The sequence below is a fragment of the Hyperoodon ampullatus genome, assembly GCF_949752795.1.
Source record: "Hyperoodon ampullatus genome assembly, chromosome: 2".
NCBI lineage: Eukaryota > Metazoa > Chordata > Mammalia > Artiodactyla > Ziphiidae > Hyperoodon > Hyperoodon ampullatus.
The window spans coordinates 198,075,930-198,099,180 of record NC_136915.1 but is presented as its reverse complement, the minus strand read 5'-3'; the positions used below and the strand labels follow the sequence as shown (position 1 = coordinate 198,099,180).

Genomic DNA, 23,251 nt, shown 5'->3' with positions numbered 1-23,251 from the left:
GTCCGTACTCATAACTGCAGACCGGAGAGACTGAAACCAAAACTAACAGGATTCTACATGCAACCTTAACTACAGACTTTCCAGCAGCAAGCTGTACAATTACATTCATTTACATGAAAACAAGACCTTTGTTTCTTAACAAAGAGTTGAGATCAACCATTGGCTTTCCACCCAAAAAGCTATCATTTGTGATGTCACGGCTTGTTGCTGGGGTAACAGAGATCCAAAATTGATACTCACAAAGATGGGGAAAGAAATGAAAATGATGAATGCTAAAAATCTGCTTTTTTCACCTACTTACAATTACCAGAATGCTTATAAGTAGCTATAAGCTCATTTTCAAATAATCACATTATTATAATAAGCTTGAATTAATCAGATCATAAAAACCTAAATATGGTACCTAGATGCCAGTATAAAATTAGAACAGTTTTGAAGTGGTATCTAAAAAATACAAGCCACTTCTCCAGAAGCAATTAATAGCTCAGAAAACAGGTGAAATTTTACATTCATTTTTTAATTTAAAAAATGAAGGCAAATAATTCCTCAGACTTACAGGATATATGAGCCTATAGGAAGCGCTAATAAAATCAGCCAGGAACAAAGCTATAAAATAATCACACTTATCGAAACCTTACATGGAATTCTTTTTAGCTTAATAACATGCTTCGGTCTCTGCAATTTCTTATGCTGGAGAAATGCCAAGGATTTTATTTGTCAAATTACAGAATAGGATTCTTACTATTATTTTGAAATATGTAATTTTACAAGTAGGTTGTTAGGATCAGAACAGAAAAAGCTCCAGAGCAGGGATTGGAGGCTCTGGAACCACCTGGGGCTGAGTGTAACCTCTCCGATCTCTTCCCTGTAAAATGGGGATAATGCTGCCTTGAAGTGCAGGGGTCTTGTGATGATTAAATCAAATAATGTCTGTGGAACACTCAATATAGTGCCCACAATAAAAGATAAACTCAGTGGAAAGAAAATAGTGAAAAAGAGAAGAGCCCCAAGACGCACAAATCTAGGCTCCAATCCTGCCTTGGTTGCTCCTTCCTGGCCGAGTGACCTCGGGCAGATCATTACATTTTCAGTCTCAGCTTCCTCATCCATAAAATGGGGATAACGTTCCACACACCAGAGGGCTCTTTAGGACTGTATGTAACACAGCCAGCTGCCTCACCCACGTTCCTGTTCCTCTCCCTCCTTGCTAACAGGACCCTATTATTCAAGGCATCAATGTGCCTAGCCAGAAATCCACACTATTCAGTCTCCCTGGTCGCTAGAGGTGGCCAGGGAGACACAAGCAGAAGATCAGTGCGTTTGGGGAAATTCTCAGTTCAGAGGCATTCCCTCTTCGCATACTTCCCCCTTTCCTCCTCCTCCCTGCCTAGAATACAGCCATGATGGCTAGAACTCTAGCAGCTATTTTGGACCATTAGGCAACCCATGGAAATGGAAGCCACGATCTAAACATTGTGAAGCGGAAAGACAGAAGGAACACAGACCCTTTGGTGGCTCTAGAGCTATGTGCCAGCCCTGCCTATTTCTGGACTGTCTTAACTGAGAGAAAAAAACAAACCTTTAAAATAAACCTAGACAGTATTATTTGGATACACTGTTATGTGTGAGTAAAGCAAGTCCTGATGTAATTCTGTACGGTACGAGCCCCATGCCTGGCACACGCTGGGGTTCAACAAAGGGTGGCCATTACCATTCTTCCCCAGGCCTTGTTCTGAATTAATCAGTAGCCTCTCTGTGCTTCAGTGTCTCCATCTGTGGGGATAACGGTCACCATGCCTGTGCAAATGGACTGTTATGGGGCCTGGTAAATGTATAAATAATCATACAGTATTATTAGAAGCAGTCCATCATAAGCCACCCCACCTGGCCAAACAAATGAGCACATTTGTCAGGAAAAGAAACCCAGCGACCAGCCGGGCACCCGTCGGGCACCACCACCAGCCGTGTCCTTGCTGCAACACTGGCCTCGATGACATTTTCCATTTGCTTGGTGTCAGCTGTAGAAACAAGACCCAGTGGAGGAGCCCCCGTGCTGCACCCAAAGGAGAAGATCTCTGACCACATTCACGACCACAGCTGAAGTTCTGCTCCAGGTTCACACGACACTCTGCCTGTGCCACCCCTCGGATGAACCAGAAACCGAGAAGATGTCAGCCGGCAACAGAGTGGAGACAAACACACATCTCCTCCTTCCCACAGCGGGTGCCGCAAAACCCTCACTGCTAGAAATTCTCAGCAGGGGGCTGTAGGAGGCTCCCGGGACAAGAATCAGCGTTCCTTCCGATTTGGCTGAATGCCATCTTCCAGAAAGAGTCAACAGAAGAGGTCCCTCCTGATGCTTCCTGGGAAATCAGTATAAAGGACATGCGGGCTGTCTGGAACACGCGACTTAGCACAGTAGCCGGGCCCTTACGCTGCAACCCAGCTGGGAGAGCTACCAGGAGGCAGGGCCTGAGCGTGCCCCACTGTTACCTGACGAGCAGCGGCTGCCTGGCCGACACAGGTCAGAGCAAAAGCGTCCTCACTGGCTCAGGGACACTCTCCAGGAGTCCGGAGTCTCCTGGCTGGAGCCTCCAGATGTGACTCCAGCGGCGCCCAGCAGCCTTACCTGCGTGGTGCACAGACGCAGCAGGGTCTGCACTGGGTGGAGCGGGGAGGCAGGCGGCGGGCTGCCACCTGCTGCCCCAGAGCTGGAGGAACCAATGGTAATGAGTGAGGCAGCAGGAGGTGGGTTGAGATTGGCTGAGAGGTAGGGGCTTGAGGGGCCACTACGTCCACCACAGGACGCGCTGCAAAACAGCACAGGGTCACTTCCTTCAGGACACGCTGCTCGCCCCCCGCCCAGCACCACCGCCCCACCCAGACTACGCGCTTAAAGGAAGGTGGATGGAGAGAGGGCAGGACAGCTGGGAAGTGGAGGGGCCCAGCCCGGCTTGAGCTGGGCTCCGGCAGCGAGCAGGCCTCCGTCCATCACCCCACAGAGGGAAGGCGCGGGGAGGAGGAGAGATGAAGAGCAACAGGAGGGAGCGGAGCGCACGGATGGAGCGGGGCTGGGAAAGGGGGAAGACGGGAGACAGAGGCGTTGTGCTAGAAAAAAGAGCTCCAACCCCCCCGACAAAGTCATGCAACCCCAGCTGCTTCCCTGAGGCAGGAGCAACACTGCGAAAGCTAAAGTGAGCCGAAGAACCTGCAGAGGGTTTGGAGCAGAGACTCGGGGCTAAACAGTAGAGAAGAGGACAGAGGCCGAAACGCCTCGGGAGGATGTGAGGGCTCAGGTCTAGCGAGTCACACTGTGCGGGCAACAGGGGACAGCCTTCCCGTCCCAGCTGAAGACAGGTGGGGACCATCTCAACTGCGGCAAAAAATTATCTGGATTAGAATTTCTAAAGAAAACTTCTTGACTATAACAGTAATGAAACACTTGAGGCGGGGGTGACCCAAAAAAGCCAGGAAGACTTCTTCGACAAAAGATGCATTTTACTGGGCTGTTATAAAAGGAATTTCTGCCTAAAAAATAAGAAGGAGACTGAAAATGGAAAGTTTCTGAGGTTTGGCATAGTCCAAGAATGACAAATGTCTGTTCACACCTTCTGTGTGAAACAGTGACTGTACATGATTCTTTCCTTGTGAAAGATCATAAAATAAGGTTTGTAAAATAAAAAGGTGCTTTAGGATTACAGAAGCAAAGCTTTGGAAGTCCAAGGTACGGAGCAAGCTGTAGATACTTTCTCAAACGTGCTCACATGACTCAGCACGCCTCCCACCCCAAAGAGGGGTGTCCCCCCTCCTCTGTTCACCACGAGGATGCCAAACGACATCTGTGAAACCAGACACTACTCACTCCATCCATCTGCTGATGGCTTGGATCCAGAAAGCCACCAACCCTGCCACAAAATAACACCAGGCCTGAACATTGAAGATGAAGATGGCACCTTCATCTTTCCTAAGTTCTAGAACATTCCTTCCTTAGGGAAGTTTTCTTGGTCTTGGATCCAGTTTGGATCCAGCCATAAGGAGTAATAAGTTATCTCTTCTGACTAAGGCCTCACCCTCGAAGACAAACAGGCAACAGCCTCATTAAAGCTAAAAACACTGAGGCTGTAGGACGAAGCTTCAGTGACATCAGTGAATTATACTTGCTCACTTTCAAAGTTGAGCCCTCTCTTACAGGACGTATCTGCAGAACTGAAGGGCGTTAAAAGGTGACAGTGGCTGTTTGGTTTATGGCACAGTCCCCACATTCCGTCATTAACTGGTTGATGAGATTATTGCTATCAAGTGAAAATAGGTTTTGATTCCAAACACACAGTCTGTGGCCAAAGTCTGTGTCTAGGGTAACCAAGAATCACCCAAACACCTACAGATGAAGGCTGTGGCATGATGAGGCAGTTGGAGGGGTGTGGTTGAGAGAGTACAAGTGAAGAAAGAACTCAGAGGAAGCAATGAGAATCAGATTCCTCCACATCAGCAGCAAAGTTCAAACGGAAATATTAATTAAGTGTGTCTTATAGCTTAATGGCTCTGGCAAAGGTGCTTTGCTTGCTGGCTGGTATGTGGCAAAGAAGATAACTGCAGAAAGGGGTATACAGATGAGAAAAGGGGAAGGAAACCCAGGTACCTTCTCTGCACCAGACTTGCGAGTTTCATATCTTGATGGATCTGAGGGCCATTAAAGTCATAAAAAAAAAAAACAACTCAAGTCCCTAAATTAACAGGCTTCAATATGAAATTTTTTTAATGCAATTAACATCCGTCCCCATCCTGCCCCCGCTATACCCTACAGGCCCCTCCCTGCCTCCCCGCAAAGTGTGACTTGAGCTGAGGAAGGAGAGCTGGCTACCGGGCAAGGGCGACTTAAATTCAGTCCTGCTCAGAGTCTACCCGAAGTCATAGCTGGTTGAAGATTTTACAGGACTGAAAGGATGGAGTATATATTCAGATCTGTCTGTGGGGAGAACTTGGAATTAGCTTACTCTGATTCAGTTAGGGAAAGAAATTAACTTTGATTTAAAATTACTTAAGATGTTACTCCCAAGAAATCTAAAAGCAATTCAGTTCTTGATTCGTTTCTGTGGAGCTAACTGGGTGTAAAAAGGCATGCAATTTACTGCCCATCTGCCCATGGCCAGAGCGAAGGAAACCACCTCCCAGCCTTGAAGCCTGGTACCTTTTCAGGTAGGTTGTCACGTAGGTGGAAGGGGCGGCCGTCTGCAGAGATTCGCTCCCCTCCGCTCCGTCCCTCCGCAGCTGGCGGGCGGGGGGCCCGCTCCGCACCAGGTGAGCAGCCGACTCTCTGTGGATGCAGGATGGACACAAAACAAAACACTGGCCCTGCCCTCTGTCCAGCGCACGGCCTAAACTGGGAGGGGGGGCCGGGCAGGCGGAGCGCATGTGGCTGCAGAGACAGCAACGGGACCCTTTTCAAGAGATAGGTGTTCATACACCTGTCTCCCCGCACAGACGGGGGACTGGATAAAGCTTCCCGTCTGCTTCCTTTTAGCAACTTCAAAGCCAGCCCATCTCAGTAGGTACCAAGTGCTCGTGGTGCGGATCTAGAGCCCTTTCGTAAGGAGAGGCCACTTCGTTCCTCAGTTAGAAAGCCTGGCAGGTCAGCCCGGTGTGGGTCGCTCAGAGCAAGCAGAGGCGGGATGGGGGAGGCAGAGAGGATGAGCGCGCAAGTGAAGGAGCCTCAGCTTCCTACCCGGGCGACGCCCAGGAGCGGCCTGGCACCTCTTCCTAACCGCAGCTGGTAACCCGGGGAGGTCCCCCAGGGCAGTCCTTCCCGAGCTTTAACGTGCCTTTCAACCACCGAGGGGACTCTGTGCGAGTGCCCAGCTACTTCAGCAGGTCTGGGCGGGACTGAGACTCTGCATTGCTAACGGGCTTCCAGCGGCCCTGGTGCTGCTGGTTGGAGGACCGCACCTTGAGAAGCAAGGCTCTAGCCCAGGCTCTGCTCTGAGATGCAGCGATACCTCAACATTCCCATATTCATTTTAACTGATGAGGAAGACTTTACTTACAAATTAGAAGTTGATCAATTCAATTAAATAACCACATTTTTAGTGTTCACCAGGGGACAGGCCCTGTCCTGGGCACGAGGAGCGCCTGAGACTCCAGTGGACACAGATCCCACATGCACAGAGCCGGCTGTGGACTAAAGCGAACCCACACGGGAGGGTCGACCTGAAGGGCGCAGCACCGGCAAAGCACGGGCGGAGGGCTAGGCTCCTGAGCGGGAGGATGGCCGCAGGCCCCCATGTGCTGAGTACCTGTTCTCCTTCTCCTCCAGGTCGCTGGCGCTGCTCAGCCTCCGCGACCCCAGTGAACTGAAAGAGCTTCTGTTTTCTCTCTCCTGTAAAACCAAAACAAGGAACGCACAGGGAAGGCACAGTACTGACACAGTGTAAAACATTTTGGGTAAAAAAGCAGAACTTAATATACCTATATAATCTTATTTCCAGATTCAATACCAATTCCAGTTTGAGTGGTATTAAAAAAGGTTAGCACTCAAAGGCTCATTCCCAACTCTCCTCCATTAAAAACCAATATGTAGGGAAATAATTCTCATGGGGAAAGCCAGGACCATCAGACAGGAAAGAGCAGCACAAGTTACACCAAGCAGCGGCCCTACAGAGCCAGGGAGCTTCTGGAAAGCCACAGACAGCAACTGCACTCTGAAGTTCTTTTCCTCGAAGTGCAGCCTCAGGTACAAACGGGCCCCAGAGCTAATGCAGCCAACACACCTCGGGCCCGAGCGTGTCCGGAAACCCAGGACCAAGCGAGCGGTCTGTGGTTAAAGGAGACCCAGCCCCAGAGGGGTGCACCAAGCGAGCCCTGTGAATTCTGGAACCAGAGTGAAGACACAGAAGCGTGCTCCTTCTGGATGAACAGTAGATGAGAAGGTAGCTGGATCATACATCAATTAATGAAAAAATGAGACACTAAAATTTTCTTTTCTAAGTGCTACTCTGCCTGAGCCTCATTAGGATTGAAAGCCCAACCAAGGAACTCTGCTTCTAAACATAAAAAGAATAAATTACTGTTACTGGTTCAGAGGAACCTTTTAGGCCGTATCCAAATCTTCATGCTTCTGACCCACTTTTCTGCCCCAGGTAAGGAGGGTAAGGAAGCATGAACAGAAGGTATGTGCCAAAAGGAAAAGGGGTTTCTTTCTTTCTTGGCCAAGCAAATAATAGCAGGCAAACAGCTACATGATTAATCAACGCGCCTGTCTCCTTTTAAAGACTCTGTACTTCCAGAATCAAATTAGGGACTAGAAAATGTTTTCCTTTGTTCCCGAGGTTGAATTGTCACAGAAGGAAACTGCACCTTTTCTCTGTTGTCCAGCGCAGTGGAGATGCGGGGGCTGGAGGCCGAGCGGTGGACGGACGCGGCCCGGTCCCGCAGCGCCTCCCTGGACCTGGCCGCCTCGCTCAGCACGTTCTGGCTGCCGGTCTTCCTGAGGCCCAGCCTCCACGAAGAGGGAGACTCATCTCTGGGCTCTTCCAGCTTGTTGAAAAGGCCGGAGAACTATGAGGGACGAAGCAAAGGAGAGAAAGGTCCTGATGGTTCTTTCCACCCGCAGCTGAGCTCCATGGGGCGATGTGGGCGGAGCAGGGAGAAGCACGCGGCAGGCCAGGCGCTGCGGCCCTTTCCCACCTGGCAGCTGCCAGGCCCTCGCAGGGTTCCCTTTCTCCTGGGCCAGAGACAGCCTAAGACGCTCCCACCTGACAGAGCTGCTCTGAGGAATACAACAGCAGGCTGAGTGCTGATCCAGGCCTGGTGACACGCCCTCTCCTGTCCGCTGTGTGCCTGGGGACGGGACACCTCACCTCTCCAGACCTCAACAGGTCCATATGTAACCCTGACAAAGAGCTCTTATAACACGTGGACACTGGGAAACACAGGGCGGGCCAAGGTGTCGCTATGTTTCAAGGTCCTGTGATGAAACTGTGGTAAGCTGATGGAAGGTAACATGCACACAGATGCTAAAGGCCACTCCACTCAAATTCTAACTGCTTATTTCAAGACAATGGTTTATTTGATCGAGGGTAGCAGTTCTAAGCATTTCAGATTTCAGCGAGCAGCAAAATTAAAAAAGAAAAAAAAATGGTACAAGTCATAGCGTTGCCAGTTTTTAAATTTTGCCAGGAGAACAGCTTTCAGAAATGGATTACCATTTCCGGTACCATCATTTCATTAAAAAAAAAAAAAGAGAGAGAGAAGTAATTCTAACATTAGAAAAGAAAGCTTCATGGAAAGCTTACATTGTCCTTAACCATCTCATCCTGCTATAAACCACAGAAAATATCGCAGACTAGTGTCAGCCTGAAGACCAGGCTGGGGCACATCTGGTCTACAGACCATCAGCCGTGGGCCTCTTCCTGGGCTGTGGGGGGCTCTGCTAGAAGCGTCGGTCTTTCTCCAGAACCAGGCCACCTCTACCGCCTGGCATGGTGAAAACGCAATAGAAATGTAAAACCATGCTTAGATTTTTCTCTTTTACCCGATCATCTGAAAGGATATATTTACGTACTCCTTCCAGCTTCAGAGAATCAATCCTGTTGGCTCTTTATAAGCCACCCTGGTTCTGAGGGGAAAAATGTCTTTCCCAGCATTCTTTTAGCAAAGTGGAGTAAGTATGGGTGTGCGTTTGTATCTTTTTTAATTTAGGACTTTTCCTCTTAAAAAAGCAGGCGATTTAGTCGCGCGCAGAAGCAGGGGGAGTGAGCAGGCCTAAGAGGCTGGACGCTCCCGGGAGCCAGCGCGCAGCTGAGCCTCTGCTGCCTCGTCACCACAAGGACACCAGAACGCTGCCTGCACATTCACGAGGCTCTAGGAAGATCAGTAAGTCAGCGTCTGCAGAAGCCCAGAGCTGTCCAAGAGCTGCACTCCCAAGAGCTCGGCCCCGTCCTCCTCACATCAAGCCCACACGCTGTGGAGCCGCGGGAGCTTCTGAGCGGCCTGGGGAGGCCGCCGGAGGCACTCACATATTTCAACAAGTGCTTTCAACCTCCGCTCTCCACTCATCATCGACTATAAGGACTTAGCTCAGGAGAGTAAAATGGAACACGGGAAGTAAAAGAAGAAGAGCAGTCATCAGAACAATCAAGGCTGGGTGCTGGCTATCTTCCCAGCCCAATCTGAGCTTCACATACGCTCACCTCAACTTCAGATACGAAGAAAATAGGCAACGGACAACATTTCCTTGGTCCCAGGTTACTAGGGCCTGTGTCATCTAAACACACTGTAGCCAAATTTGTTTGGTGATGGCTTTATAGTTTTTTTAAATATACTGTGGGCAAAGTCATGGACACAAACATCGTGTCCACTCCTCCAAATCCATGTACTGAAGCCCTAACCCACAGTGTGATTATACTCGGAGACCAGGTGGTTGTCTGAGAGCCAGGAAGAGCACCCTCACCATGAACTGAACCTGCCAGCACCGTGACCTTGGATTTCCAGCCTCCAGACTGTGAGACATAGGTTTCTATTTAAAGCCATCCTGTTTGTGGTATTTTGTTATGGCAGCTGAGCTGACTAAGGCAAGAATATAAAGATGTGGTACATATATACAACAGAGTATTACTCAGCCATAAAAAAGAGTGAAATCATGCCATTTGCAGCAACATGGATGGACCTAGAGATTATCATACGAAGTGAAGTAAGTCAGACAGAGAAAGACAAATGTCATATGATATCACTCATATGTGGAATCTAAAAAAAAAGGATACAAATGAGCTTATTTACGAAACAGAAATAGACTCACAGACAGAGAAAACAAACTTATGGTTACCAACGGGGAGGGGGGAGGGATAAATTAGGAGATTGGGATTAACATACACACACGACTATATATAATATAGACAAACAACATGGACCTACTGTATAGCACAGGGAACTCTACTAAGTATTTTGTAATAACCTATAAAGGAAAAGAAATCTGAAAAAAATATATATGTATGTATAACCAAATCACTTTGCTGTACACCTGAAACTAACCCAACATCATAAATCAACTATACTCAACTTAAAGAAAAAAAAAGCATGAATGTACCTTTAAGGTCTTTCTAACTGTATGTTACTGCAATAGTGGGAAATATGCAAACTAATTCCAAAGTACTCACTCTCCTGGCTGAAGAGCTGGAGGAGACGATCTGTGCCGGTGCTGGTGTCTGCTCTGCGGCACTACTCTTGCTTTCAGAGTTGGAACGGTTGACGACGGCTTCCGGCTTTTTATCTGTTATTTAAGACAAGAGAAGCAACAAGTACAAGTATGAAAACCTTATCTGAGCGTATGTGCACTTTTCAGCTAACAGAAAGGGTTTACCCATTATCAAAACAGATCACTAGGGCCCTGTAATGCTTGGATTCAAAGTACTATGAAACCGCTGGCAACCACTGTCTCTTATAAGAAAACAGACTCAAGTTGAATGCCTGCCTTGACAGGTGCCAGTTCTCATCCCCACATGGATAGCTGACAACCTTCTCCACACTATATGTCACATATAAAATTCATGAGTAAGTACACAGTACGAATCTACTCTGTTTGGGGGGTTGGGCAGGAAAAGCCAGAGAAGGTATAAGATAGACCTTGCTTTCCAGGCAGTTACAAAAAGAAGAGACGGAAGGTGTAAAGTAATCATGGTAACAACACAAGGTCAAAGACGACCGGTGCTGAACTGGTTGATGTAAATCAGCAAGCGCTCCGGGGGTCCAGAGAAGAGGCAGACCGTCTGAGGGAGGGAACGTAGGGAAGATGCTGTGGGGGACGCTGGAGGGCACAGGGCAGCAGGAGGAGGGGCGGGAGGGACGGCGAAGGGCCGGGAAGTCACAACACCCACGTCGCTGGTCAGGAAAGAGGCAGCCACCAAGTAACAAGGGCTCTTGGGGTCACAAGAGGAAATAAAGCCAGAGGGCCGTGTAGGACACTGTGGTGACATAAGCGGGAGGGGTCCCTCCCGGGGCGCTGACAGAAGTCCCGTCTGCCTGAGTCCAGTGGCTGCTGGGCCTCTGGTCCCTGGACTCCAGAAACACAGCTCCAGGGTAACCCACTCATGAACTACGGGACAGTTTTCAGCCACATCCTAGATGTGGGACACTGGGCAAGTTACGTAGCATATTTGAACTTCTATTTTCTCACTGATAAATCAGAGACTCAAATTCTTGTCTTGTGAGTTGCTGTACAGATTAGAGATAAAATGTTTTTAAATTGCATAACTCAATATTAAGTCCCTAGAGAACAGTTTATTATTACTAGCATCACTGTCTTTGTGGCGACTGTGAATACTCAAGGCAGTCTTTGAACACAGTCGGAACGTCTCTACCCCCAGGAAATGGACCTCACTGCCAAACCTCACTGACAGTCACAGGCTGACTCCTGCTGAGTCCACACCCTGTGTGCTACCCCTCATACTGACTCCGGCCTTGGCCCTGTGACGTCCTGTGGCCCCTGGGGAATCAGCAAACGGGACACAAGCAGAGGCCTGGAGAGTGCGTGTGCGCGGAGCTCACCCTCTCTGATGAAGGCTGGAATGCAGCTGCCATGTGAAGCAGGGGCTGGCCTGCCTGATGACAAGAGACACACGGCCCACTTGCCCCAGACGGCCCGGCAAGCCACCAGGAAGGGAGGAGGCCACCCCTCAGCCACGCACCAACTCACCACACTCGTGAGTGCGCCGGCACCACCACAGACGACAGAGAAGCCACCCTGGCAGAGCCCTTCCCAAACTACCAACCTGTGACACTGGGTGCGTACAAAGAGTTGTGCTACCTGCCACTAAGTTTTGGGATGGCTTGTTATGCAGCAGTAGATAAGTAACACGTCAAATAAGTAAAAGAAAGGGAAAAACAGAAATCCAAATCAAACTGCTTACATTTACCTCAAAATGTAATTAACATTCCTTACAACTAGGTTAGGACGTAACACACATGGAAACTGTCATTTTATGAGGCTGTACCTGTGGAGGTTTAAGAAGAGGAGACACGCACTCGACAAGGGCCTGCTCAGTGTGCGCACGGGTGCCAGGCGGCACCTGGAGGCTCGGGCACCACCCGCCCCCTCGGCCCCGCAGGGTGTGCTGAGCACCTGCCCTGCACAAGGCCCGGCGCCGGGCACCAGGAGGGACGCGAAGGTCACCAGGACACGCGGTGTGTCCCAGTGCTCCCGCAGCTCGCTGAGGGGGGAGAGCAGAGAAGACGAGAGGAGAACCAAGGTGACACTAACGCTAAGTAGTCCAAGCGACACGAAGGCTCCGACCACAGCCACGGGAGTCAGAAGAGCGGAGAAAACCCTGTAGCTGTGACGACACGGCTTCACAAAGGACACTACTTTGAGCCGGGCTCTGAGTCAGGAGTGAAATGTCCACAGACAGAAGCGCGCAGGGAAGCTCACTGCTGTCGCCAGCTGCTGAGGCTGACCTGCTGGAGCCTCGGTCTCCTCCTCACTCCTGCCCGGCCTTCCTGACACAGAAACACACATCCTCTGGGGCCACCCCTCCTCCACCGACTCCATCTCACCTCCCAGACCCAGTATGTAGCTCTTTTCTGACGACCCCTCCCCTGGGGACATCTCGCCCTTGCCCCCAGCGTGAGCTTTCCGCCCCTGCTACTCCGCGGAGCCCAGATCAAAGTCGGGGGCTCGGGCACTCCGCCCACAGCTGTGAGCCCCAAGTCACCTCACTTGCGGTGTCACCTTCCCGTTCTAAAAAGTGGAGGCAATAATACATCATCTCAGAGTGTGGGTGTAAGGATTAAATAAAAATGTGTTAAGTGTGTTGCAAATTAAAAAGCCATATATAGGGACTACCTTGGTGGCAGAGTGGATAAGACTCTGCACTCCCAATGCAGGGGGGTCCACGTTCAATCCGCGGTCAGGGAACTAGATCCCGCACGCTGCAACTAAGAGTTCACATGCCACAACTAAGGAGCCCGTGTGCTGCAACTAAGGAGCCCCCCCACCACAACTAAGACATGGCACAACCAACCAAATAAATAAATAAATAAATAAATAAGCACTACATAAATGTGAAGTGTTACTATGTTCTGTGAGAACTGTCCCATGTGCACATGTATTTCTGATGTATCCGTGAGAGGAGGTGAGCTCTGTGTCCTTCTATTCTGCCTCCTTGATCTCCACCCTAAAGTGTCACGATAAACCCCCAAACTCAATGCAGTCTTTTGTACTAGTGAACACCATTGGCTGCATTTATCTCTCTCACGTGACATGGGCTTTATTCATGTACACGCCTTCCTATCCCCCTACATCCCCGAGATACATTCAACAAAACATTCAGTGGATGTGGCTGCCTGTCACGTGCCAGGTGCGGCGCTGAGACCTGGGAGTGACACACTTGGAATTCCCAGCCCAAGGACGCTGCAACCGAGAGGAATGAGCAGTGCTGGGGGCCACACAGGGGGTGAGAGCACAGGGAGGGGTCCCTCCTCTGCACGTTCCTATACAGGAAAAACCTAAAGAAGGACTCTTCAATCTGGCAGACCCTACAGCTTTTGACAGAAATCATGCAATAAACATCCGATGGCCAGGAACAAATTCTACAGCACAAATAACTGTTCAGGGTGGAACACCCGGGCTTGTCTGGGAACTCCAGCGATCCAGCTTGGATAGCACACATCCGCACTTACAGACAACACTGGAAAGGTCAGCTGGAGCTAGACTATGAGAGGTCTTGAAGGCCGGGCCACAGGGCTTGGGACTCACTCTGCAGGCAGAGTCTGGAAGGTGGTCATGGAAGGTTTCTGAACAGGAGTGCAGCATCATCAAGGGGTGCGGGGTGTTTAACCCCAATAGCAACGTGGAGCTGGGCTGCAGGGAACAAGAGACCTGAGGCCTGGGGACACCATCATGGGTAATTTCAGTAGCCCAGGCAGTGCCCTCCCATTCCGCCAACACTTTGGTAGCTAACATAGTGATCTGGCAGAGGACAAGTCTAGATGCTCATTCCAGACAATACTGGAAGCCTAAGACATGTAAGCACTCAGTAAACAATATAAATATTAAAAAGATGAACACGTATGGATTTTGACAGATACTACACTGGCATTTCCAGAGCAAGCTGTGCCTGCTTAAGAATAGCAGTTCAAGGGCTTCCCTGGTGGCGCAGTGGTTAAGAGTCCGCCGGCCGATGCAGGGGACATGGGTTCGTGCCCCGGTCCGGGAAGATCCCACATGCCACGGAGCGGCTGGGCCCGCGAGCCATGGCCGTTGAGCCTGCGCATCCGGAGCCTGTGCTCCGCAACGGGAGAGGCCACAGCAGTGAGAGGCCCACATACCACAAGAAAAAAAAAAAAGAATAGCAGTTCGAGACTCAGTGAACAAAAGGTCGTCTCCTACACTACAAACCTAGCTGGGGCCCGTCTGTTCTACAGAATCAAGGGTCTCTAACCTCCTCTGAGAGACGGAGACATGGACAAAGGCAGTGCCCTCCTGCAACTGAGAGCAACCGTGTCAGTAAAGGCAGACCCACTGTACAGGAGCCAGGGCCGGGAAACAGAAAGAGCTGAGCATCTTCGCGACGGGCAGCCGGCTAGGGCAGAGTTCAGAGGGAAACACAGACTCTACGACTCACATAAACTGAATGTGGACTCTTCCCCCTAACTTGGTCCTCTTCTCGTGGACACCAGTCTGGAGAAATAAGATGCCGCTGACTGCAGGACATGGGCAGGTGAACTCTTAGTTTATCACGAGCTCCCAATTATCCATGAGAACTACTCTGCGGCAGGGGAACCTCTACTCAGCAAAACCCCCATGTCTCTTTTCTAAGCGTTTGCCTTGCTGTGTATCAAAACCCCAGGCTAACGTACAGCCTGGCACTCTGAGCATGCTCAGCGCCCAGCTCTCACCGCTGGGGTTCCGGTCTCGCCATGTAACAAACTTAAGAAGCCCCATATGATGTATATCATCAATAAGAGTCATAAAGGTAAATATGATTTTGTTCCTCCTTCAATCCCCAAATCAGGAATTGAAGGAGCTTCACATAATGGGAAGGAAAAAGAAAAAGACTGGGAGGTTCTGTTTAGGGAATCGGTTCCACCTGAGGGCCCTGGCATCACCTGCCTTGTGACAAGGAGCGACCCCCCGTGCTCTGGAGACAGGGGGGCTCGGGATCACCCGCCTCCTTCTCGGTTTCTGACTCAGAAGCCTCGTCTTCACCTTCGTCCTCGTCTGAGCTGGAGCTGCTGGATGCTTTGCTTTCATCCTCCACTTCTTGGGGCTTCGGTGTCTCCTCCTCATAGAGCATCTTCTCTTTGCTAAATTAAAGATGACAATTTGAGCGTAATTCAGAAAGGACACGCCATTTCCTACGCTCACCAGGGATCCGGAACGAGAAGGACAAGTCTGTGAAGCTCTGTGTGGAAGCAGTAACAGAAATATATTCAAATCCTGCTTTACATCCGTATTCTTCTGAATCCTGGGTTTTCTGCTGACTAAGGGTTAGTACTTGATTTGCGAGTGTGATGGAAGAAGGTCCAGCCTGTTTAACACAAGGAACAAGGAGGGCTATGCATCTTCATGATGAGTGAGCAGGTAAATATTTTTACAAATCATTTAACAAATGTTTACTGAGTGCTTCTCACACGCCAGGACCATGCTAGGCAACAGTATGGTGCAAACACAACAGACACGGCCCCTGAGCTCAGACCTTCTAGTTAGGGAAGCAGTTGGGACTAAGAACCCTTACGCTGGGAAGAAAGCAATGCACACAGTCTCCGTTAATTCACAAATTTAAAACACGCCCACCCACTCTCAGTGTCGCCCCCCACAAGTCAATGCCACTCACCTCCTTGCCCCTCAAACATTCCCACATGTTTAAAGATCATTTGGCTACAAACACGGGGTCTCTTCACTGTATAAATTCTCAAGCTAAACGTGTCACACTCAGCAGGGCTCATCACATTTCTCAAACCCAAATATCTTACTTCTTAAAGAGTCTACCGTGCAACTTGCTGTTCAGGTCTGACTCAATGAGCTTATTCCGTGTCTCTTTTTCACTTCGAAGCTGGAAATCGAGAAAACAGAAAAAAGAGAAGACGTTGACTATTGGTAAAAAATCAGCAGCCATGAGAAAAACTAAAATGGCCCTGTTACTGGACCAACACCAAAGGGGAGGAGAGACTGGGGAGAAGGGAAACACATCAGCTGTGTGCTGGTCTCCGTGGAAGACAATGACAGAGAAAGATGCTCATTCAATGAGAAGAGGAAATCCACGGCATTAGAGCTTCAGTGAAAACTGCCCCATCAAATATCCAAACCCCATCGTCCCAAAAAACCTAGGTGTACAGGATCAAACGCCAGGAGTACCTGAAAGAACTCTTTAGGATCCATATACTGAATTAAGTTGGCAATGGTTCTAAAGAAGAAGCAGGTGCCAAATGGGAAATAAGCCCTTGGAAAAAACTGTCCGGTACTTAGACACATGCTCTAGACAAAATGTACTTAAATCCCTGGACCCCAAAGTTATGCAGGGGGCAAAGGCAGGCACCATTCCCAGTAGCACAGAAATGTTATTTAGTGAGGATACTCCTCGTGTTCAAAGACCGAACCATGCTGGGTGAAGGATACACGAGAACTCGCTACTATTTCCACAACGTCTCTGTAAGCTTAAAAATTATTACAGAATAAAAAATTTAAAAAACAACAAACACCTAACCATGCAAATGATAATCTTATATCAGGAAGGCTGCTGCCGCTCAGAAATAGATTCCAGCTGCTCATCAGAGGAGACAACTGAACCGCAAGCTGCGTCTGCGCTCTGGGTCTGCAGCTTTCCCAGCCAGTCCTGAAGAAATGAGCATCTCCACTTGCCAGTCCAGACGGTGCTGAGCACAGGGGAGGGCAGGACAGCTGATCTGTCCCGTCACTGAACCACACGGGTCTTTCATTCAGAACTGCTCTCAGCTTCTCACATTCTCCTGCACTTGAGCCCACGTGCCCTGAGCCACAGCCCGCGCAAAGGAAAGCACAAGGAAAGCACATGGTTTCTCCTGTCCCACTCTGCTTCAACAGGAGATTCTCGAGCCCCTAATGTGACTGACTTTATCCTCCGCACCTAAGTACTCCTCCCTCTCCCAGGCAGAGTGTGACTCACTCCCTGGTCACTCGAGTACTGGCAGGGTTTTCCACCCTGCAGTCTGGACGTGGGTACCATGCTTACATGGTCCTCCTGGGCTGCACTAAGCAGAAGGGCACAGACAACCAAACCATCAAAGTTCTAGAAGAACAGGGAGAAGAGGACCGAATTTTGGATATTTGATGAATGGAATAAATATGAATCACTGACCAAGCACTGTCCAATGCCAAACGTTTTAGTTTTTGTGGGTTTGTTTGCTTTTTAAGAAATATATCCCTCCCTGTAATCAATTTTCTTTCAACAAAGAAGTCCTTTCAGTCAATAAGGAAAAGGTATGAGGTGTCCTCTACCCCTATTTGCAAAAAATTCTGACTTGAACACACCATGCCCATTTTCTAGAGCTCAAGGGTAACTAGAGTCGTCGTTGTCGTCATGTTTGCCTTTCAGCTGCTTGAAGGCTCTAAGATAATGAGGAGATAACAAGCGAACTTTAGCAACAACAGTTTCGGGGATATTTTTTTTCTAACAGACTGTGGATATTCCTGGAGGGAACCACTATCATTGCTGGAATGCAGGGACGTCCAACTCCACTCGCAGCAGACAAACTACAGCTGGTGTGGCCTGTGGCGTGGACTGTCCCCCCAGACTCACCACGCTCTGCTTCTTCTGCAGCATCTCCAGGTGCTCCACGAGGCCCTCGTCAGCCACGTCAAACGGTGTCTGGCCCTGGCAGAGAAAAGGGGCGCCATGACCAATTGGAAGCAGACGCAGCGATCACGGGAGTTCATCAGAGAACTAGTGGATGTCCACTGTATGCCTCTGACTCCAGTGATAGCTGCTTCACTGACTAGTCTACTCGACACCGTGGTAATACCTTCATCTATCACAGAGGAAACACAACAAGAAATAGCAAACCCTAAAATACAGGGCTTTATATTTTGTAAAGCTGTATGAAGGAAATCACCACATTATTTCTAATGTTTATTGCCTCTTGGCAAATGATCAATTGAAATCTCTACTTGTAGCTATTCTAAAATGCTCTTAATTGTTATGATAAATTCAACAAAGGGCTCTTAGAAGCCTCAGAAGGAGGTCCAGGGCACGGGTGCACTAAAGACTAAGTCACAGGAATCATCTCCCTTTAAGTGAGAGAAGGGTTATCTCTTAGGAAACAGCACAGTTAAGGACCCTAACCCATAATGTGAGAATGAACCCTGGGTCAGGAGAGATGGGAGGTAGATAAGAACATCTACTAAGTAAAAAGCCACGTCTCTGGATTCCTAGAAAATCAGTAGATGTAGGGATAGAAGTTGCAGGACTTCTGTACTGCTTGAAGTGCGGCTGAATAAGACGACTTTCAGCCAAACTGCAGGATCTCAACATTATAACGTTTTTTGTTGTTTTTTTTTTGCGGTATGCGGGCCTCTCACTGTTGTGGCCTCTCCCGCTGCGGAGCACAGGCTAGGGACGCGCAGGCTCAGCGGCCATGGCTCACGGGCCCAGCTGCTCCGCGGCATGTGGGATCTTCCCGAACCGGGGCACGAACCCGCGTCCCCTGCATCGGCAGGCAGACTCTCAACCACTGCGCCACCAGGCAAGCCCTATAACGTTTTTTTAACAACTGGAAGTGACTAGGGCTCAGCTATTAAGTCTTTGAATTAGAAGTAAAAGCAAAGTATTTCATAGTTCACCACAGATAGTGGCCTTGGGCTTCCCCACTGCTCATTTCTGCTAAGGGGGAAAATATCTTTTTTCTTTCCCTGTGTGTTTGCTTTAGGGGCTTCAGCATAAACAGAATCAGCAGACCGGCTCAGTGGAGCTTTATTTTACAAAGCCAACGTGTCTGCGTGGATAACGGGGCGGGAAGCAGAACTACAGCTACCAGGGATGCCCAAGCCAGGACAGCAAGCCTGGTCACTTAGCAGGGACTTGAAGCCTTTTGTTCCCGAGCCCCGTTAGAGGGTGACGCTCACTAACCAGTTTGCTCCTGACGTCCATGTCACAGAGGGCTTCTGCCAGGATGGAGCACGCCTCCTTCACCCCCCAGTGTGCGGCGGCATGGAGCGGGGTCCAGCCGTCGCGGTCCTGGACATTGAGCTCATAGCCAGCCTGAGTCAAAAGTCTGAGGAGAAACCCCAAACCAGCCATTACGTGCTCGGTGGCAGAGCTCCGTGCCACACTGGCGGCCACCCAGCTGGCGTTTCAGGCCCTGCCCTGCGCCGCCACCTGGCCTCTAAGGCCCAGCTCGGCGCCAGCTACTGCCTGAGAGCCGCCACGGGTAAGCTTCAACCACCCTCGGCCAGAGGCCGCGGTGCTCCCTGGCACACCCATGTCCCACCACGCAGGCACCTGAGGCCAGCCGGCGCCTCGCTCAGCTCCGTCGGGGGGTGCTGTCAGCTTTCCAGCGCAGGAAGGGGCTGTCGGGCACCTGATTCTCTCACTCCCTCACTAGCTCTCTGGCTGGTCTTCCCCGGACACCATGCTTGCACCTCCGACCCCACGGGAGTACGTGCAGGGGCCGTTCGCTAGCGCTAAGGCTACAGCCCCGCCGTGTGCGTGGAGGACAGCTTGACTCCTGAGGCCCTGGCAGCACCGGGCGGACGCAGGCGGCCTACGTCGTGGGCCTCCAGACGCCGTCCAAGAAACGAGCACGTGAGCATGCTGCCAGGCAGAAAGGTGCACCGACACTCACCACACAGACCAGGAAGCTCATACTGGGTGGAACACGAGGCAGTGAAAGCGTCTGGCGACAAGACACATGCGGTGCCACCAGCAGCCCAGGTACTGGGCAGGCCCAGGGGCAGAGCCACAAAAGCGGGGAAGGACGTGAAGGGAAAGGAGAGCAGGTAGAGGAGAGTCCAGAGTCCTCGTGCACGGGGGACCATCCCGCTGCAGCTGGATGCTGCACGCTCCACACCTGTGTCATTAATCTAACGAGTCAGAGAGGACCAAAAGGGTGGCGAGTCTGCTCTGTGCTGCGTGTCGCCAGAAGGGGAGGTGCCGGGGTGCTAATGATGAACTGTGGGGCTGGAGGCGGCCACGCAAGGTGCCCTGCAGGCCAGTCCAGCTCAACTCGGCCTCACATCGGACCCCTCAGGAGAAGCTAGAGGGCGGTGTGGCGGGAGGAGGGAGGTGAAGAGTACCAGCAAACGCAGGAGGAGACACTGCGTGGCCCAGGAGGGAAGCAGCAAAGAAACACGGCCCAGCTGAAGACCTAATCCATCCCGCATCCACACCAATTCCTCTCCTCCCAGTCTGTGCAGCCCAGACCACGTGCGCGGACGTTACCTGAGGACCTCAGAGTAGCCCTTGGCAGCAGCCACGTGGAGGGCAGTGGCCCCTGAGCGCGCCTGCCTCACATCCTGTATCTTCCCGCTGTTGAGCCACTGGCGGGCGTCCTGCAGCATCTGCTGTTCCTCTGCCTTCCTCGACTGCTCGAGATCGACCCCTGCAAAAACAAGATCCAGACAGCCAGCATCACCAAAGGTCCCTCAGATTCAAAACACCTCCTAAATACAACCACTAATGGCAGTTTAGTCATCAAGGGGGGCAGTCTTCAGATTTATCTTCATTTAGAAGAGCCATGACATTTACAGACTTATCAGTAGTTTTATCAGGGTTAAATCACGAGGTTAAATAGTACTTGACGGCAGATTCATTAAGGGACCATACTTAACAGTGTTTTCAATTTTAAGAACATAAAAACCAAAGGGGATTTTATTTATATTATAGTGTTTGTACAAAGTACACATTTCAAAGACCTTTTACACGTTATACATTTTAGTTTCCCCACAATCCTTTGAAGTAAATACAATAGATACTGCTATCCCCACTTAACAGATGAGGAAATAAACATACAAAGGTCAGGGGCCTCACTCGAGGCCCCAGGACGCCTCAGAGCTGCCACCAGAACGCTGATGTCCTAGGTGCCCGTCCGCTCCTCTTGTCCACTCACTACACCTTAGGATTGGTATCAAAAATCTTAGTTTCAGGTATAACATACTTTAAAAAATTAACTACCTCTGAAGTTCATCTCCCTGTGTAGGGAAATACACTGACTGAAGCTCTATGCCCTAGAGCCGGGAGTAGGTGATGCACAGTCAAACTTCCACGGGAATGCGGGTTAAAACATTATGGAGGAAATCCCAGGGTGCCTCCCTTTAGCCGACAACTCTCCAACCTGTGTCAGTGAAAAGGAGCTGGGGTTGGGGATCCCCTGTTGCACAAAATAATGACCTGTTCCTAGGACAAACACACCCGCCCAGGAGACTCACACTCGTTGGCAGGCTTGACCTGTGTACGGTCTGCTCCCCTCCCTCTCGATTCTTGAATGAGACCCTGGGAACTACCTGAGGATTATCTGTCTGATTTGAGGAGACGGATGGGGGGAAGAGGTAACTGATTCATTTTATTTCTTTTTTTTTTTTTACAGCTTTATTGAGATTTAATTGACATATAGCTTTGTATAAGTTAAAGGTGTACAACACCTATATATTGCATGATTACCACAGCAGTTATTAAATACCTCCATCATCTCACATAATTACCATTTCTTTCTTTTTTTTTTTTTTTTTTTTGGCGTTACGCAGGCCTCTCACTGTTGTGGCCTCTCCCGTTGCGGAGCACAGGCTCCGGACGCGCAGGCCCAGCGGCCATGGCTCACGGGCCCAGCTGCTCCGCGGCATGTGGGATCTTCCCAGACCGGGGCACGAACCCGTGTTCCCTGCATTGGCAGGCGGACTCTCAACCACTGCGCCACCAGGGAAGCCCCTACCATTTCTTTTTTGTGGTGAGAACATTTAAGATCTCTTAGCAACTTTCCAGTATATAATACAGTACTGTTAACGATGGTCACCTGCTGTACATTGGATCCCCAGAAACTGTTCATCTTATAACTGGAAGTTTGTGCCCTTTGACCAACATCTCCCCCACTCCCCAGCCCTTGCAAACCACCATTCTGCTCTCTGTTTCTATCAGTTCTGCATTTTTAGATTCCACGTACCAGCAATATCATACAGTATCTGTCTCTCTCTGTCCGACTTATTTCACTTAGCATGATGCCCTCAAGGCCCGTGCATGTTATCGCATACGGCAGGACTTCCTTCTTCCTCGTGGCTGAATACTATTCTATTAGCTACAGTATAAACAGATATATACACACATACTGCGTCTTCTTCATCCATTCATGCGTACACTGACACTCAGGTTGTTTCCTATCTCGGCTACTGTGAATAATGCTGCATTGAACACGGGAGTGCACATATCTCTTTGAGATTCTGATTTCATTTCCTTTGGATATACACTCAGAAGTGGAATTGCTGGATCATATGGTAGCTCTATTTTTAATTTTTTAAGGACCCTCCATACAGTTTTCCACAGTGGCTGCACCGATTTACATTCCCACCAGCAGTGTGGGAGGGCTCGCTTTTCCCACACCCTCGCCAACACTTGTTATTTCTTGTCTTTTGGATAATAGCCATTCTAACAGGTGTGAGGTGATAGCTCAATAGGGTTTTGAGTTGGACCTCTCTGATGATTAGTGACGTTGAGCATCTTTTCATGTGCCTGTTGGCCATTAAATGTATGTCTTCTTTGGAAAATTTTCTATTCAGCTCTTCTGCTTTTTTAATTGGATTGTTTGGTTTTTTGCTATTGAGTTGTATGAGTTCCCTATATATTTTGGATATTGACCTCTTATCAGATATGTGACTTGCAAATATTTTCTCCCATGCCACAGGCTGCCTTTTCATTGTGTTGACTGTTTCTTTGGCTGTGCAGAAGTTTTTTAGTTTGATGTAGAGCCACTTATTTATTTGTGCTTTTGTTCCTTGTGCTTTTGGTGTAATATCCAAAAAAATCATTATCAAGACCAACGTCAAGAAGGTTTTCTCATAGGAGTTTCATAGTTTCAGGACTTACTTGACTCCATTTTGGGTTAATTTTTGTGAGCATGAAAATACGGGTCCAATGTCCTTCTTCTGCATGTGATTATCCAGTTTTCCCAACACCATTTATTGAAGAGACTATCTTTTTCCCATTGAGTCTTCCTAGCTCTCTTGTTCAAATATTAGTTGACCGTATATGTGAGGGTCTGTTTCTGGGCTCTGCAGTCTGTTCCATTGGTCTATGTGTCTACTTTT

At 49.5% G+C, this 23,251-nt stretch overlaps 1 protein-coding gene across 1 annotated transcript in view; it reads right to left on the bottom strand.

The window, feature by feature from the left end:
• The window catches only part of PPP1R12B (protein phosphatase 1 regulatory subunit 12B), a gene marked incomplete at both ends in the record, with an annotated part of 198,811 nt that overhangs the window by 112,837 nt on the left and 62,723 nt on the right, over window positions 1-23,251 (bottom strand). The window contains 11 exon segments of the mRNA XM_079726165.1: window positions 2,630-2,707; window positions 2,710-2,810; window positions 5,189-5,314; window positions 6,291-6,373; window positions 7,351-7,551; window positions 10,149-10,261; window positions 15,152-15,291; window positions 15,961-16,040; window positions 17,763-17,837; window positions 19,089-19,233; window positions 20,400-20,559. Of these exon segments, the coding sequence (XP_079582291.1) occupies window positions 2,630-2,707; window positions 2,710-2,810; window positions 5,189-5,314; window positions 6,291-6,373; window positions 7,351-7,551; window positions 10,149-10,261; window positions 15,152-15,291; window positions 15,961-16,040; window positions 17,763-17,837; window positions 19,089-19,233; window positions 20,400-20,559 (1,302 nt within the window).